Below are 17,038 nucleotides of genomic sequence, written 5' to 3'. Positions count from 1 at the left end.
AAAACTTTAAATCTCAAAACTATAAGCCAAATACAATCCCATGTTTTTAGATAAGTATCACAATACCAGCATAGACAGCTTAAAAAAAAAATCAAAAATCTAAACAGCCAAGAAGATGGAAATGTAATTTCTTCTCAGTTTCTGTCATAGTTCAAAGGAAATGCTGATTTCAAAAAGAACGGGTTTTTTGGAAGGAGCCATTACTACTTGACACAAATAAGAATATTCCTTATGAACTTTCCTGGTGAACACAAATGAAAAAAGTGGAATACAGTGGTTCACAACAGGATACTGTATATTACTGCAAGATGTGTACTTGACAGCAAATTATGTACAAAGTATACCTAGCAATAATTTTGCTTAATAATACTTTATTACAGAACCAAAAAATTAAAGGAAGATCAGAGCCGGCCCTAAGTACTTTTAGGTTTGGGCCTACAAAATAATTTTTCAGGCCTCATGCAGGGCTAGGTATTTCTCACATAACTAATCCAAATAACTCTGGAAAGAGGCAGCAAGCAGATTCATCATGGGTTTAGGTTACCTGTTACCTATAAATCTGGATATTCATCTACATGCCTCTGACACGTTCGTTACCTATACCACAAAACAGTCAGCAACAAGGGGGTCCTCAAGTGGCAATCCAGACTCCCCACCTTCAGCTGTAGTCACTCAATCAGAATGAAGCAAAACCCCACGTTTTTCATGCAGAGGGGGTTTTGGCACTGGAACAGGCTCCCCAGGGCAGTGGTCACGGCACCAGCCTGCCAGAGCTCAGTAAATGTTTGGACAATGCTCTCATGGTGTGACTCTTGGGGTGTCCTGTGTAGGGCCAGGAGCTGGGCTCGATGACCCTGATGGGTCCCTTTCAACCCAGTGTATTCTTATTCTACAGACTTTCCTTGGCAAAATAGGTCAGTTCTGTATTCAAGTTTCAGATTCTGTCTCGTTCCATGTAGCGTCTATAAACATTACACAACTTGCAGTACCACTGCATGCTTTCAAATGTGGGAGGAATCACTGGAGGCTTTCAAGGTGCAGTTGGACGAGGTGTTTATAATTTTATTTGGACTTCTTTTCCCATAAGTCTTTGGGCCAGATGATTGTGTGAAATCACTATAGCCTGTTCTGTAATTCCATGATCTTACAGCTGTAAAACACACTAGGGGACACCGGGAAGACTAGAGCCATTTCTATGCAAATATGTAGCCAAATGAGGGTGGGAGAGTGTGAATAAGGGGAATATAAAAGCAAGAAAGAAATGCTATTCAACTATTTCCTTATCATCCACCTCACCCTCTCCCTGCCATCAGTCTAAAAGGTTCTTATACTGGGTTAACATGGGAATAATTTTGTAAGGAGATAGAGGGGTCTCTGTGGTAAGAGACCTGAAGCCATCCCATATCAGACATAAAAACCAATCTTGAACCAATCGTGCAGACACCAAGGTCAGTGCAGGAGGATGGAAGGGTAGGGTAGCTGGTGTGCCTAAAGGGAATCTGCCAAGAGGAGCCACTGTGGAACAGATATCCTGGAGGCTACCCTGTATATCCTGTAGGACAGGACCCACCCTGGAAGAGTTCACAAAGGAAAATGCACTGCTTTCTGATTACAATTATGCCTCATGCACATACTTCTGCCAAGGGTTCTCTATCTAGATGACACACGAAAACCAAACAGATGTGATAAACAATGGTCAAATAACAGTCATTGTGCTGTTAACACAAAATTCCCCCTGTAGACACAAACATTCTGGATAACATAGAACTTAGCTGTGACCTCGTAATGCCTGTAAAGCAGTTAAGCCAACACATCACAATGTATACTATGGCTCTGAATGAATGAGCAGGAAATAAGGCTCTCTTCTGAAAACTGAGAAATACAGAAAGGCAGCAGAATGATACAACAAAGCAACAATGATCTGATAGCTTAAAAGTGGTATTATAGCTTACAGGTGGAATCCTTCAAAATCCCTGAAAGATGGCCTGTAATAGGGAGGGAGGGAAGGAAGGAACTCAGAAACCCCACAAACAAACCAACCATAACAAAAACCAAAAAACAAACAAACAAAAAAACCCAACAACAACAAAACACTTGACACTCAAACAATTTTTGACCAAGAAGCTAAAACTGAAATTCTTAGGCCCCCCCCAATCAATGGAGTATAACACACTAATTTATTTTTTTTAGCATATACAAATCTGGTCTCAGATGTCTCTTTGAATAAGTTCACAAAACTTATTACTTCCATATATTTTTTAAAAGTCATAGTGTATCTATATACACAAAAATCCATTCCTTACAGATTTTAGCAATCACTATAGCCTGATCCCTCCACATGAGGTCTCTTTTAATAAAGTTGCTTTTACTGGGAAAACCCTCTTCCTTTTACAAGCTAACCGTGTACAGGTGAACCTGGTGAGATTTTGGCCCTTACCATCAGTGTAAATTTCAACCAGGTGCTTCACCAGGTCTGACAATATCAACAAGCAATCAGAAGTTGTTGTTTTTTGTTGGTTTTTTTTTTTCCCCTTGGAGAAGCAAGCAGAATAGATGTTTCTTCTCCAATCTCCAATACATTTATCTCAACCATAACCTAGAAACTGTTGAAATTAGGCAAATAGATAGCAGGTTAACTTGTGAAGGTTCTTTTTATCCTTTAACAGGAAAGCTAAAATAGCAGGAACTCCTGACTTGATATGCCTAACTGAAATGGAAGCAGGTACAAAAAGGCACTAGAGAGACATGGCACCTAGACTTACCAAAACTATTTAACTGAAAGTTGTCACACTGATGAAAACTCTTCAGACTTGGAGATCAACAGGGGAATTCTGGAAAATAATTGCAACACCAGTTTGTCTTATGACAGTACAGTCTGTGAAACACCTGAATTCCTCTCTCTGCCATTCGTCTTTCAAACACAAAACTTTTCACAGCCTGTTGTACACTTCTGCAAAGAGCATAATCACAAGAATCTTGCACATTGTGTAACCCTTCACAGATAGTCTTCTGCAAGATTATTACCTAAACATGATTAACCATTCTCCTCTCACACTGTCATTTGCTGTCATATCTCCAGGCTATTTATCTCTGCACTGCAAGCAATCACATGGCTGCTGTCAGCAGTGCTTGGATTGTGTATCATATACTGACTGCAGGACAGCTGATTTCCATCACCCACTTGTGAGCAGTCCCTGTTGTATTCAGTCAAACATATCATCATTTAAGGGAATACCGAAGATTTGAACCCAGAGCTTAATTTTAAGTTGTTGGAAGTTACAATTACACATAAGAATATAAATGTTAACAGGTTTTAAACTATTTAGTATGAAAACAATTCCTCAAGTCTTGGACTTTACAAACAAAGCATTATTTTGCATAGGCTAACATTTCTTTCATGAGAAAAAAAAAAAGCAGCTTTACAAAAGTTATATTTAATTCTTTTTTTTCAGATTTTCAGCTGTTTGCCTGATTATTTATATTTCATACTTTCCAGATGAGAAAGTTTTAAAAATTTATCCTGAAAGCAGAGGCATAAGCACTGCAGGTTGCTTGGTTTGCTGCATTCTTTCTTACTTCAAGTAAGAGCCTATAACTAAAGAGCTGTGTACCACAAAGCAAATGATGAAGCTACTAACTTAGAAACCTTAAAAAATGTCAAGTTTCTTGTACTAAACAAGTTCATATTGGTGAATCTGCAACTAAATTTACAGAATGTTAACAAATTAATTCAAAGTAATTTAAGTGCATATAATTACATTCCTCAAGCCTTTTTTCCCCATATTTCTCCCAAGTATATCTACTTTGGTGTTCAGCGCAGGCAAACTGGCATTGTGCATATAGGAAATATTATGTGTATCACATAATTTCTTTTCATAATGCCCGGTAAAATTTCTGGGCCACTGATGTCTAAGACAATTATTTACTGAGTTGGTTAAATTTACTAATTTAACAAATAATCTCAGTTTTGAAATTGTAGAAGTAACTGCTACTTTTTTTCTAGAACCTGTGCTAGAACCTTTTTTTCTAGAACTACACTTACAACTGTCCTCAGTCCAGCTGCAGATTCTGTGAGTTTGTTTCTTTATCTGTCTGGAGACAGAAAAACAAAAACCTTCTATCTCAAAAAAAAAATCTTAGAAATTTTGACTCATCATTGAAACATTGAAACTGGTCCTTTTTTTATAAATACAGCACCACATACTACGTTTGGTTCAAACCACAAAGTAGCTCAGGATGACTGCAAAGCTTAGGGAGCATTATTTTCTTCAGCACAGCACAAGGAATGTTTTATCACTTGCAGCTACTGCTCTCTTTTATATGATACTGCCTTGGCCAGCGTGTTGGTGCAAATATTGTCCCACTTACTCCCTTAAAAAGAGACACTTTGTGGCAAATTATTTATAAACCATAGCCTCTACCTTCGCCTTCTGCATTCCCTATAGGAGCAGAGATTCAACTTTGCCCAGTTATCTTTTGCAGTAATCCTTAACTAAAGCTCAAAGTACTCAACGACAGCAAGAAGCTTGCTCAAATTGACTGCCTAGACTACAGCCTTATTGCAACCACTTCCTTAACCTATGGATCGGAATGATCACGTACGGAAAATCACGCTGTGTAAAGCCAGTGTCCGCAAAGGAGACAGAGCAGTCCCGCAACTTTATTTGAATAAAGGGAAAGAGACCACTGGAGCGTACGCCCGCGGGGCTTTCTCTGGGTTTTGGAGGGCGCAGCCTCCTTTCAGCCTGAACTCCCGGCCGCATGTTGCCCTCCTCCTTTCCCCGCTGGCTGAGGTTCTGGGAAGGTACAGCCTTCTCGAACCGCCTACCACATATTCCCCTTGAGCTTCTCATTTTACCCCAAAGTTCAGAAGTTCAGGCTTTTGCAGACCTTTGTCTGTTTAAGGAGTCAAAGCGCCTGGGTTCTGTAACAAACCTGCTGCTGGAAGTTAGTGGAGATATTAAGGTTAATATCCACACCTTCAGCTATCGAATTTTTCGTAAAGACATTAACATACATCTTCCCTATCAATCAGAACACTGGAAAAGCAGGTTAGACGCCAAAGCAATTTAGTAAAGTCTTTCCAAAAAGTGCATTACGTAGGGTTGAATTCTAAAGGAATTTTCCTTGCGTTACATGCTGGACAGGGGTAAGATGAAATATCATCTTTTAAAAAGACACAGAAGATATAGAACCACCCCGTGTTGATAAAACCAAAGAGAGCCACGCCACGGGGAGGGAGGAGACTGCTGTTCACCTGAGGTCGCGCCGGGATCGCCCAGGCACCGCTTCCCCACCTCCCAGGGGCAGAAGGTGCCCCGCTGGCGGGCTGCTCCGCGCGGCAGCGGCTCGGGCTCCCTCAGGCCAGAGCAGCCAGGAGGCGAGGGAGGGCAGAGCCACGGCGGGGATGCAGCGGTGGGAGCGGGCCCCGGCGGCGCGGCGGCGCTGGCTGATCCTGCTGCTCGGGCCCCTGGCGCTGCTCGCCGCCGCCCTGGCGCTGCGCGGCACCGCCCGCCCCGACCCCGCCGACCGCTCCCGCCTCTACCGGGCGCTGGAGCTCTCCCCCAGCCGCAGCATCAACTGCTCGGGGGTCGTCCGCGGGGACCAGACGGCCATCCAGGAGGCGCAGCTCAGCAACCTGGAAACGGCGAACAGAAAGGCTTCACCGACGCCCGGCGACTACCTGAACATTACGAGGGACTGTAGAGCCTTCAAGGAGACCCGGCGCTACATCGAGTTCCCGCTCAGCCAGGAGGAGGAGGAGTTCCCCATAGCTTACTCCATGGTCATCCACCACAAAATCGACATGTTTGAGCGGCTCCTGCGGTCCGTCTACGCCCCCCAGAACGTCTACTGTGTCCACATGGACAGCAAATCCCCGGCCGCCTTCCAGGAGGCCGTGCGGGCCATTGCTGCCTGCTTCCCCAACGTCTTCGTGGCCAGCCGCCTGGAAAGCGTGGTCTATGCCGCCTGGTCCCGGCTGCAGGCCGACCTGAACTGCATGCAAGACCTGCTGCGGAGCCCGGTGCCATGGCGCTACCTCATCAACACCTGCGGCACCGACTTCCCCATCAAGACCAACGCCGAGATAGTCCGGGCGCTGCAGCTGCTGCAGGGCCACAACAACGTGGAGTCGGAGAGGCCCTCGGCCGCCAAGCAGTACCGCTGGCACTACCACTACGAGGTGGGGAAGAGCATCTCTCGCACTGACCAGAGGAAACAGCCGCCACCCCACAGCTACCCCATGTTCACGGGCAGCGCGTACAACGCAGTCACACGGGACTTCGTGCAGTATGTTTTCAAGAACCCCACGGCACAAAAGTTCCTCGAGTGGTCCAAGGACAGCTATAGCCCTGATGAGCACGTCTGGGCCACCCTGAACCGGATGCCGGGCGTGCCGGGAGGCGCGCCCCAGAGCGACAAGTTCCAGCTGTCGGACATGAACGCCCTTCCCCGCCTGGTCAAGTGGCAGTTCCTGGAGGGGGACATCAGCAAGGGCGCGCCCTACCCGCCCTGCACCGGCCGCCACCAGCGCACCGTCTGCATCTACGGGGTGGGCGACCTGCCCTGGATGCTGCAGCAGCACCATCTCTTGGCCAACAAGTTCGACCCCGAGGTGGACGATGCCGCCGTCCAGTGTCTCGAGGAGTACCTGCGCCACAAGGCCCTGTACGGCCGGGGGCTCTGAGGGGGAGCCGCGGAGATCGCGGCCTGCACCCGCTGCCTTCCGTGGGCGAGTCCAGCCGACAGCGCCTGCAGGGCGGCGAGAGAGGACGCCCGGGGCCCCTGAGGGGCCCACGCCTCGGCGCGGCCCCGAGGAAAAGCCCCATGGGCGAGCGCGGGGCCGCAGCCCCGCCGAGGGTTGGACAGACGGACAGACGGACGGGGCGGCCCAGCGGAGGGAAGGCCCGGTGTGGAAGGACGGGAGGCTCGGCCTCTGTCCTGCCCCCGGCGCTCCCTCCCTCAGACCGGCTGCAGGAAGCGGGAGGGGAATTTCACAGCCCCTTCCTGAGACAGCCGGCAAAGGGGACCCCAGGGCAGGCTCGGGTCACGGTGCCTCCAGCTCAGGCTCGGGGCAGAGCTGAAACCGTGATTAATTTGCTTTTCCACAGAGTAGCTGGCAGCCGTCCGCCCGTTCACGGCACCCGCAGCGATGCTCAGCTGAACAACTGACAGCTGCGACTGCCTCACCTTAAACTTCGACTCTAGCAAAAGCCGTTAATCGTTAAAAACCTTCAATAAAATCCAAGATGCTAAAATACATAGCGCTTCGGTGTTCTATGTGCTCTGCGGAGAATGCTTTGCGTTCCTGGAGAAAGCATTAAACCAGTTAACCCTTTGTGCACCCACTTCTCCGTCTGAAACGCAGGCAAAGGGATACACACAGTGGTGTGCAAACCTGTATTTTCTAGATCCACATCTCTCTTCCCATCACCCTGCCCCCCCAAATATTTCGGTGATACTCCAATATTGTAATCACCATATCCAGCAATGGACAATGAGCAACCCAAAAAAACAATGTGTTGTGTGATTAAGTTTCTAGAAGCTGAAAGGAATATTTACAAACTTCTGTCTTTCACCCACGTGTTTTTCTCACCTTCTCATATTAAAAGCTAGCCACTTTCCATGGATCCAACAGCTTTGCACTACCTGTAATGCTGAGGGATTAATACCATTGTCTTTATGTAAAAAAACCTATTCAAGTAACTTTCTTGTAAGTAAACACTCACCTTTACAAATTTAAGGTCTACAGTACAGAATTAGCATTATACAAAGAACATCTGAAGCAATTCTGTAACACCAGGCTAAGTTTAGATGAAGTTATGACTGCAGTCCCACGGATCTTTAAAACATCGATTTAAATAGGATGAGAAGATGAAGTAAATTACTTGAAAAGGTGAGTTGTTCCAATTTTGTTAGACATTTTAAAGTTAACTTGGTTGTAAAGTAGTGATTTTCAAAATGCCATGGTGATTTCACAGTCAACTCCAAGTACTGTCAAGAAAAGCTCTCAAACATAAATACCTAATGTATCATTGGGAATTTGTTTATGCAAAAAGAGAAAATAAATAGGATTACTGATCCTGGAGGGAGCTGTTTCCAGCTTAGGTAAGGAGACATTTGCTAAACAGATTAAAGCTTTATGCTAACCTGGTAGCATACAACTTTTTAAAATGGTTTCAGCAGCAAATTCAGCATTAAACAGATCTCCATGTCTAGTACATTCTTTCAGAACAAACAAAACTTCTCTGATGATTCAGGGTAAGAGCTCAAGTGTCCCACCACAGCAGACTGCATCAAACCACTGCTGCCTAACCTGGCTTTGCTTGTTAGAAGTCTTTCACTTACTTTAAATTAAAACATATTAGTTCAAAATGGCAAACTAGTGCCAAGAGGTTCACTAGAGGGCTGGGATACGCTGAAGTTTCTGGACTGAAACAGGCAGAAAAGGGTCACGGTGTTTCTAACTGCAGCAAAGTACTGTCTTTTTCCCTTGGAAAACAGAGGAAAAATGTGCTTATTCATGGAGACAAAAAAATCCCCATACTTAACAGTTCTAAGAAATTGCATCAAAATCAAATCCATCCATGAAATCAATGTCTGTAAAAACGAAATAATTTATTTCTCAAAGAACAAAGGTGTTTGGGCAGGCTAGAAGGAATCCCAGCATGAAACAGTGAAAGATTATTGAATGAAGGACCGCTCTATAATTTTGCAAATACACCTGTAGAGAAAAATACATACTTACAAGTCACTTACAGACTTGTCAACAGCGATTTTTATCCCTTTTACTTGGTAAATATGTTTAACTTTTTCAGCTGTTTCTTCTCTCAGAAACATGAAGTATTGCTTGTACACACTGCAGTAACAATGTTTCATCTATTATTGTCAGACACAATAATGTTACAGACGGAGAGACAAAGACTTAGATTGGGGGTGGAAAGTGCCATTTCCAATCTGTCCCGTGGTAAGCCTTTTAGCAAAGTCAAAATATTTTTTCTTTCCATGTTACTCACTGCAATCTTTGCCCTTCCTGGTTTGACCTGAAGACAGAGATTCTGAGCATTTATCCAGATTTGAAAGAGCTTGCCCATAGAATATGAAGGCATCAAGTGAAGTCAGCATACCAGAAAAGCATCTTGGTGACTCAGTAGGAGGGACAGCAGTTATCTAACAGCACAGCCTAGGCAGCCCTCCTGTTCAGAGAGATCACTGCTTTGGGTAAAAATGACCCTTCTGCTGCTACTACTTGCAGAGGTAAACAACTTGTAAAGCTCGATAGCCAATTTTCTTGATCCAAAGGAAATTTCCTGTTTCTGATGGTGTTACTAACCCACAATTCCTCTTAAACGATTTGGTTGCAAAAACAAAGGCTATCTTGCGCAAATTTATCTCAAATCACTTCTTCATTTCTTCTGAAAGAATAAGCCTACTCCCAAATGCTTAAGGTGAACTAAGACAAAAAGATTCTTACAAAGGAATATTCTCAGCATATCCTCCTTCAAAGACATCAGAAATGTCACATTTATGAGTGCAGTCATTCATCAAAGCAGTGATATGCCTCTGCCCTTAGAAATGGCAGCAAAAATCACCACTCAACTCTTAATACAGAACTTTGCCTTTCAGAGATCTCAAAGGATCTTAGAAATCAGACAGCTGCTGTCTTAGAAAGTTGGCAACAAAGCACAGAGAAGTCACATAATTTGTTAGCTAGTTGCAGAACTGAAAAAAAGAATTAACTTTTGAATAGAGTAGGACCAGCTCTAGCCCAAAGTAGCAGAATCACATCAGATAACAGGACCACCTCCAAAAATAGGTTAAACTTCATATGCAATTCATTAGTAAAATCATGGACTGTCCAATTGGAAATAATATCAAAAATATTAACTTTGTGTAGTAAAAAAACTAATTCTGACACTTCTGAGTACAATCATTAACTAACAACCTGAATTCTAAATAAGCCACCAGTTGTTTAAGGGGGAAATATGCTGCAAATTTACCTTTCAAGAAGTGCATGGGAGGAAGATGAAACTATAATTCTGAAATTTAGTAACAGATTTATTTTTCTGGTTTAAATGTGGCCTTAAATATTATTTTATTTCCAAGTGGTTTTCACTTTATTTTTAAAAGAACAACGTGGCTTACTACATACTTACACAACAGGTCCATAACAGCTCTTTTTAGCTTTAGTTAGGAGGGTGTATTTCCTTCTTGCTTCACATTTGATACTTTATGTGAACATCCCTGAGATGCCCTATAATAAAGAAATTAGTCAATGAAAATGAATTTGGAGGAAAAGAACACAATACCAGTTAAGTATTTGCAATCATCAGTAAAATTGATTCAGGGAGCAGGGTTAGGGTGTTCTTTTTCTTCTGACTGCAACAGCAGTGACCATAAAATGTTAACTAGACTCTCAGTGAACAATTTTCCACTTCCTTGAAGTATGCAGGTTCTTCTAGCACAAGATGCAAACCAAAGTATTGATATATCTGGGTTTTTATAATTAAATTACTATCTCCTAGTCCATAATGGCTAATCTTAACAAAGACCACCCTTTAGGTTACAGTGAAGAAAAAAGTTCATGTCTCCCACTACAGTCTCAATAAAGTGCTTTGTAATACACTCCTACTTTCCTCCCCACCCCAAAATTTTAGACTACATAAAAGCAAACCCAGGTCAACAGGACCTTGACTGAAATCTTAACTCCTAAACTGCCAAGACCCCTAAACACAAGTATCTGTGCTTTGAGTAACTCTACCTCATTGTGCCTAGTCATCATGCAAAGGTACATAATGATCCTGATTAAACTTGTCTTCTGGAAATTCATCATAAATTCTTACTGCTCTGCACTTGAATTTGTGCCTCTCCAACAACATTTGAAGTCAGGTATTGACATCTCTGACTGAGCAAACAGCTTACATCAGGCAACATCCTGGTTTGCACACCTATGGAATTAACAAAATCCTTTTTCTTGGAAACCATGTTTAAAGAGGCAGTCATCCGCAACCAGTTCTGCACTTGTGTTTATTTTTTCCTTTCGCTTTCTTTAAGTTAATTTACTTTCTAAATAGAAACATCCATTACAGTTCAATGTCAAGGTGCAAAAGTGTATTTTACTTTCTCTCTGCTGCTGAGAATTGGAAGCAATTGTGATCTTTCTAAAGAAAATCAACAATGAAATAAACAAATAAATGAAAAATTCTGGAACACTACAGGCAAAGAAGAACCAAACAGGCAGCAGCAAGAGTACTGATGCTCTAAGAAATTAAATGATGCATTTTCCACTAGATATTAATAGCTTAGTATAGCAGAAGTGCAGTTGATGCTTTTAGTTGTAAATTCAATCTTCCAAGACCACAAAGTACATTAATCACATGAACTGGGCAGGACTAGCTGAAATTCAAACACAAAAAAAGCAAGTGGCAAGAAAGTTATGGAGAGCAAAGCAACAAAAAAACAGAAAGAACACCAGACCGCATTAACTTCCCTTTGTTCCCTGCTCTTTCAGTGAACTGAATCAACCTCCATAGAAGAGACAGATCCAGGACTTGGACAAACACCATCCCAGAAATATGGTTAAAGCCTGGAGCAACAGGAGAAGTGGGAATGACTTCAAACTAAGAGAGGGTAGGTTCAGATAGCAGGAAGAAATTCTTCCCTGTGAGGGTGATGAGACACAGCGCAGAGAAGCTGTGGCTGCCCCATCCCTGGAAGTGCTCCAGGCCAGGTTGGATGGGGCTTGGAGCAACCTGAGATAGTGCAAAGTGTCCCTGTCCATGGCAAGGGGCTGGAATGAGATCATCCTTAAGGTCCTTTCCAACCCTGGCCATTCTATTACTCTAATGCACACTTAATTGAAACATTATTAATTATAATAATTATTTGCATTAGTAGAGTAAAAAGGCTACAGAGAACTCAAAATGGAGAAGTCTCTCCAGAGACAGGAAGAGATTACAAGTAGCTGGAGGTAGGAAGAGCAATTTTTTATACTTACATGGTTTGAAATTCAGTTGACCACATAATTATCAGAGAATAAAAAACGTTTAAACCTAGAAGACTGAGTCTGATGTAGAACAAGAAAAAAACATGGTACAGATGCACACTTGCATCCCTCAAGATAAAAAGACACTTATTGTGCAATTAAAATAAAAGCAACTTGTCTGTTCTTTTGGTTTCAAAAAATGGTCACTTACCAATCTGCAGTGTGCAGCAAAGGGCACGTAGCAAAGCTATTTATAGCCAGAAAGAATCAGTCACAATCACATAAACATGCTGCCCAGCAAGAACTGCTAAGCTTTTGCTGATGTCCTGCTCCATTGTTCTGTAACAGCCATTTCTTGCAAGACTTAACAGTGCAACCACACTCAGAACCCTGTAACTGAAAGACTATTTCATTCACATTTCTCTAAACACACATAGAAAATTTTGGGAAAATATGATATGTTAATGCTAGTTTCTAAACAAAGTTTTCCAATGATCACTCTTTCAAGTTTTTTAAATAAAAGTTTATTACAGAAATAATTTTGAACCAAAAAAGACAACAGTATCTCTTGTAATTAAAAAAAAAAAAAGTAACATTGTATTCATGCCCTATAAGGTGAAATGAAGAAATGCTACAGGTATTTCTTCCGCTGTCATTCTGTGATGCTTTCTAGTAGGGATTAACTCACATGTGCATCACAAGAATTGAGTATGATCAGTCCCTTTCCATACTTCTCTCCAGAAAGTGCCGCATATTAACAGAAAATATTGCAGACAAACCCCAGGTCTATTCATTCTGCAGTATTGGAACCAGTGTCTAGGAAAGAAAAGAAAAAGTGAGACTAATACACACCCCCACTGGAAACAGAGAACCAACCATACCTTCCCCAAGTTCTAAAGCATTCCCCAAGCATTTGAGAACATGTTCTGTACCTACTCAATTCCCTCTACTGCTTTCAATGCCAGGCATGAACTGCTTGTGCTGTTTCACTTCACTTGGCAATAATGAGAAGAGCCAGCACAAAACACTAGAGCTGTGCACATAAATGCACTAAAAATACTAAAAGCTTTGCTCTAACATTTAATGATACACAACTCTTTACCGTGGTCAGCCACAAGCACATCTATCTGGCTATCATCTACTTAGGAGAAAGGTTTTTGTACATCCAGCAGCAAAAGTCTGATAGAGTATGGGCTATAGCTTATACCTTTTGAAACAGATGCAAGAATGAGTATGGTCGTCATAAAGCAACTGAGACCAGTTCTCTGTTCTGACCTTTTGTCAGAATCACCAATTAACACCAGTGCAGTTTTTGATACACTACCATTACTGCTTTCTTGTTTTTTAGAGCTGTGGAAAAAGTATGTAACTCAAATATGGAGAAGAACCAGCCAGCGTTTAGTACTGTTCCTTCAATAAGCCAGCTTCTCATGGGAAAAAAAAAAAAAACAAGGTTGTAATGGTAATAGCAACTTCAAGTCAGCCAGTTGTTTAAATCTTATCTGCACAATTTTTCAAGAATGAGAATGATTAATACTTGGAAAGTCAGGTTTCCTCCAATACATATAATAAGCACATAGAAACCAAGCAGTAAGATTATATGCTTGGCTAATACCAGAAGTTGAGAAAACAATAAATTCTGTCAACTCTTTAGAACTACAACTTGAGGTGACTATTTTCAGCTTGCCAGGGTCAGGAAGCCATGAAGAACCTGTTTCAGGAGTCTATGGTGTATTTAAATAAAGCCTTTTCATGCTCAGTTCCTGCTTTTGGCATCACTCTAAGGTTGAAACAAAGGGCACCATTTCACACAGCTCTAGCTGTGGCTGTCCACCACACTGATAGCTTTAAAAGTTATAAAGCAGCTTGCCACAAAAGTCACTGCATTACTTCTTCCTGTAAAGAAACTCAAGGGGCATGGAAAAAAGTAATCCAGTTAAGCAGATATGGATTGCAGACACCCACAAGTAGTGTACACAGAGGGTCTGGTAGGCAACAAGTAAACCTTATGACTTGGAAATGCATGTGAAAGCTTTCCATGGGTTTGTGCCCCCAGCTATCAAATCCAGAGAATGACTGCTTAGACACTTTTCCCAGACAATTCCTTGCTCAGACAGCTGAAGTACTCTTCAGATTCAGTAAAACATGGTGCCATCCTAACAAATAGGTTAGTTCTAGAAAACTCACCACAAAAAAAAAATACTTCTGATATTCTAATTGCTCTAGTATTCTATGCCCAACAACAGGCACACAGCAGTCCCTAACACATTTACCTCAGTGCTCATGAGAAGTATTTAGCTGGCTTTTGTTTAATCTCTCATCAGATGCAAAAGTGAATGCAGAGCCCTACTTCTGTCTAAGTCATATAGTCAATCGAGCTTTAGTAAGACATTTGATCAAAGCTTTCTAAAAACAATCAAGTCTTGTGTCTCAGCCTATTTATAACATATTTCATACTTACTTTTTCCATCACATGCTACAATTTTCACTTTATCCACTTTCACAAGTTCGGTGACCTCCCTAAATTCCACATCATTCAGTACAAATGTCCACACATTGTCACAGAATCTGTATGTGTTCAGAGACCCCTGTAAAAAGACAAGAGATATTTTCTATAGGCCGCATCTCAAAAGCAACAGAAAATATGATGAGTATCTACTGAACTATGTCCCTTCTAGAACAGATCAGCTACAAAGCCAACAGTGGACCTGAATGCACACAAACTAGGAAGCAAGCAATTCTGGGGAAAACTGGAGTTTAAATGCCCTCCAGTGGCAGAAATTCTCCAGACCATGGAGTGATGCTACAGGATATCCAAGGGGAGGCTCCTCAGGTAGGCAAAAAAAAAAAGAAATTTTACAGTTTTTCTAATGTGTACAAAGGATCAGTAGCAGAAAATATTTCTTAGAATATTGGGCCATAAGAAAAATCACATACAGCAGTGGTCATAGCAAGATGTGAATTCTGCAATTGCTTAAATAAAGTAGTAGCTTAAATAAAAAATAATGCAAAACTGACATATGCGAAATAAAGGGGTATCCCTCCTATTTGATGTATTATGAGGATGTCAATATGGAAAACTTCTGACCTTCACTTTCACATATTTTAAACTGACATTTTTGAATTTAGAACTGAGGCTCCAAATAACATTTTTAAAATGTATCCACTAAACAGATGCTAAACTTAGCTTTTTATATCATGCCACATATACAAAACAATTTAAATGTGGTAGAGAAATTATGCTATTTTTAATAGCTCTATGTTGTTCAAGAATCTAGTCTCTTAGGAACCCACATAATTAATGTGTTCTACACAGAGTGTAGAGAAGTATTATGACAAAAGTTCACAGGAAGCTAGGCTTGGTGTTGTTTTTTTTTTTTTCCTTAACATTACATTCTAGTTGAATTTAACAACTTGCTGGCTATCTAACATCAGTTAAGTTGACTGACTGGGAACACATCCCCAAACTTACTTTTCTGTGATACCTACAGAAAATACTACAAAATGATCCAGTGGAAGTGTAGATCTAAAACTCTCTAGTCTCTCCTCACATTACTCATGTGGCTGAAAATCTGCCTTCATCTCACTTTTGCTAGGGACAGCTGTGAGAGGCAAATGTCTCCCTCCTCATCTGCGAGACACTGAGGATGGAAACGTTATCCATCAAAAAAACATTTCCCTCTTCCCTGTTTTCATCATCTGACTTTTGCATTCATTCAGAAGATCCCTGGCAGAACAAGGTAACGAGCCTTACAGCTGCATACAGAACACACATGCAAACAGTCATTACCAGAGCCAAAATGAACCCTCTTAAGTCCTTGCTTAGAGCACACAGCTTTTAATGACATTCTGCATCAACATTTTGTTGCTGTACCTCATGTAAAACTTTAAGACATCATTTCCTTACCCTAAAATTGACTCTGTTCCTGACCCGCTGTGCCAGCGCTGCATTTATAGCTTTATCAAACTGAAGTAGCACCTGAAGAGCCAACTGAGGTGTGATTTGCTGTGACTGAAGTAGTTGGAAAAAAAAAGTTTTGAGTTGTTTCAAAGTAAGCTTCAACATACAGTATAAGTTAAAAACAACAAAACAAAGTTCACTTCAATGAAGATCTCTAGAACAATCTACAAAAAATTATGTTCCTGTATTTATTTCTATGTTTGTATTTCAATTCTGTACTACACAAAGATCTCTTATAACAAATATTTACTGGAAATAATCAGAACAGCAACTTGACTACAATACTCCAGCTTAATGTGGCTGTTCATTTGCCGAGCTACGTGAGATTATGCCACTTACATAAAACACTTTCCTTTGCTCAGAATGTAAAGAAAAAAACATCACAAGTAAATGGTACGATTTCAATCAGTAAGTTTCCCAAACCTTAGCCATAAATACCCCGATACAGGAATGACAAAGGCGTTTGGATAAAAACTTCTGTCTTTATTAAGCTAGTCGCCCAGACCCCAAGCCCCCAACCTGTATGAGCTCATCCAGACTCTCCTGAAGGCTGTTCCCCAGAGTGGTGTTCCTATACAGCTGATACGCCATGGTTTACTGGGAGGGCTGGACACGTCCTGGTCATCCACGGCTGCCCGCCTGTGTTGTCCTCGCTCTCATTGAAAACAAACAAAGGTAACAATAAAACCCTCTACGCCCCACAGCCGAGCTCGTCGGGCACACGCACAGCAGGGCACGGGGCAGTATAAGGGGTCACCCCACAACACCATCCGACACTCCGGAGCGCTCCCGCACCGCCCTGGGCCGCAGTACCAGGGCCGCTCAACCGACAGCGCGGCCCGGCTCCGGGAGTCACCCCGGCCGGAGCTATTGGGGCGGGAGCCGGGCACTGCGCAGCCCCGCCAAGCCCCTCCCGGCTCCGGCCCTACCGCCGCCTCCGCGGAAGCGACCCCGGCCCTCCCCCGGCCCCGCGCCGCCATCGCCCCTCACCGCGCGCGGCCGGAAGCGCAGCCCCTCCCGGCCGGAAGCGCAGACTCCCCCGACCGGAAGCGCAGCCCCTCCCCGGCCGGAAGCGCAGACTCCCCGGCCGG

General features: G+C 42.6%; 2 protein-coding genes across 2 annotated transcripts; one reads left to right on the top strand and one right to left on the bottom strand.

The window, feature by feature from the left end:
* The first annotated feature begins 5,407 nt into the window (after positions 1-5,407).
* On the top strand, positions 5,408-6,688 carry GCNT3 (glucosaminyl (N-acetyl) transferase 3, mucin type). The gene has a single exon (XM_062501432.1). It carries the CDS (start codon positions 5,408-5,410, stop codon positions 6,686-6,688), a length of 1,281 nt encoding a protein of 426 aa, XP_062357416.1.
* Positions 6,689-12,437: 5,749 nt separating this feature from the next.
* On the bottom strand, positions 12,438-16,600 carry GTF2A2 (general transcription factor IIA subunit 2). The gene is made up of 4 exons (XM_062501725.1): positions 16,467-16,600; positions 15,894-15,998; positions 14,448-14,574; positions 12,438-12,802 (listed from the first exon to the last, which is right to left on the bottom strand). Exons 1-4 carry the CDS (start codon positions 16,536-16,538, stop codon positions 12,777-12,779), a joined length of 330 nt encoding a protein of 109 aa, XP_062357709.1. The 5' UTR covers positions 16,539-16,600; the 3' UTR covers positions 12,438-12,776.
* Positions 16,601-17,038: the final 438 nt, after the last annotated feature.

This window comes from Cinclus cinclus, chromosome 13 (genome assembly GCF_963662255.1).
Source record: "Cinclus cinclus chromosome 13, bCinCin1.1, whole genome shotgun sequence".
In the NCBI taxonomy this organism is placed as follows: Eukaryota; Metazoa; Chordata; class Aves; order Passeriformes; family Cinclidae; genus Cinclus; species Cinclus cinclus.
This window is presented reverse-complemented; position numbering and strand designations above follow the sequence as displayed.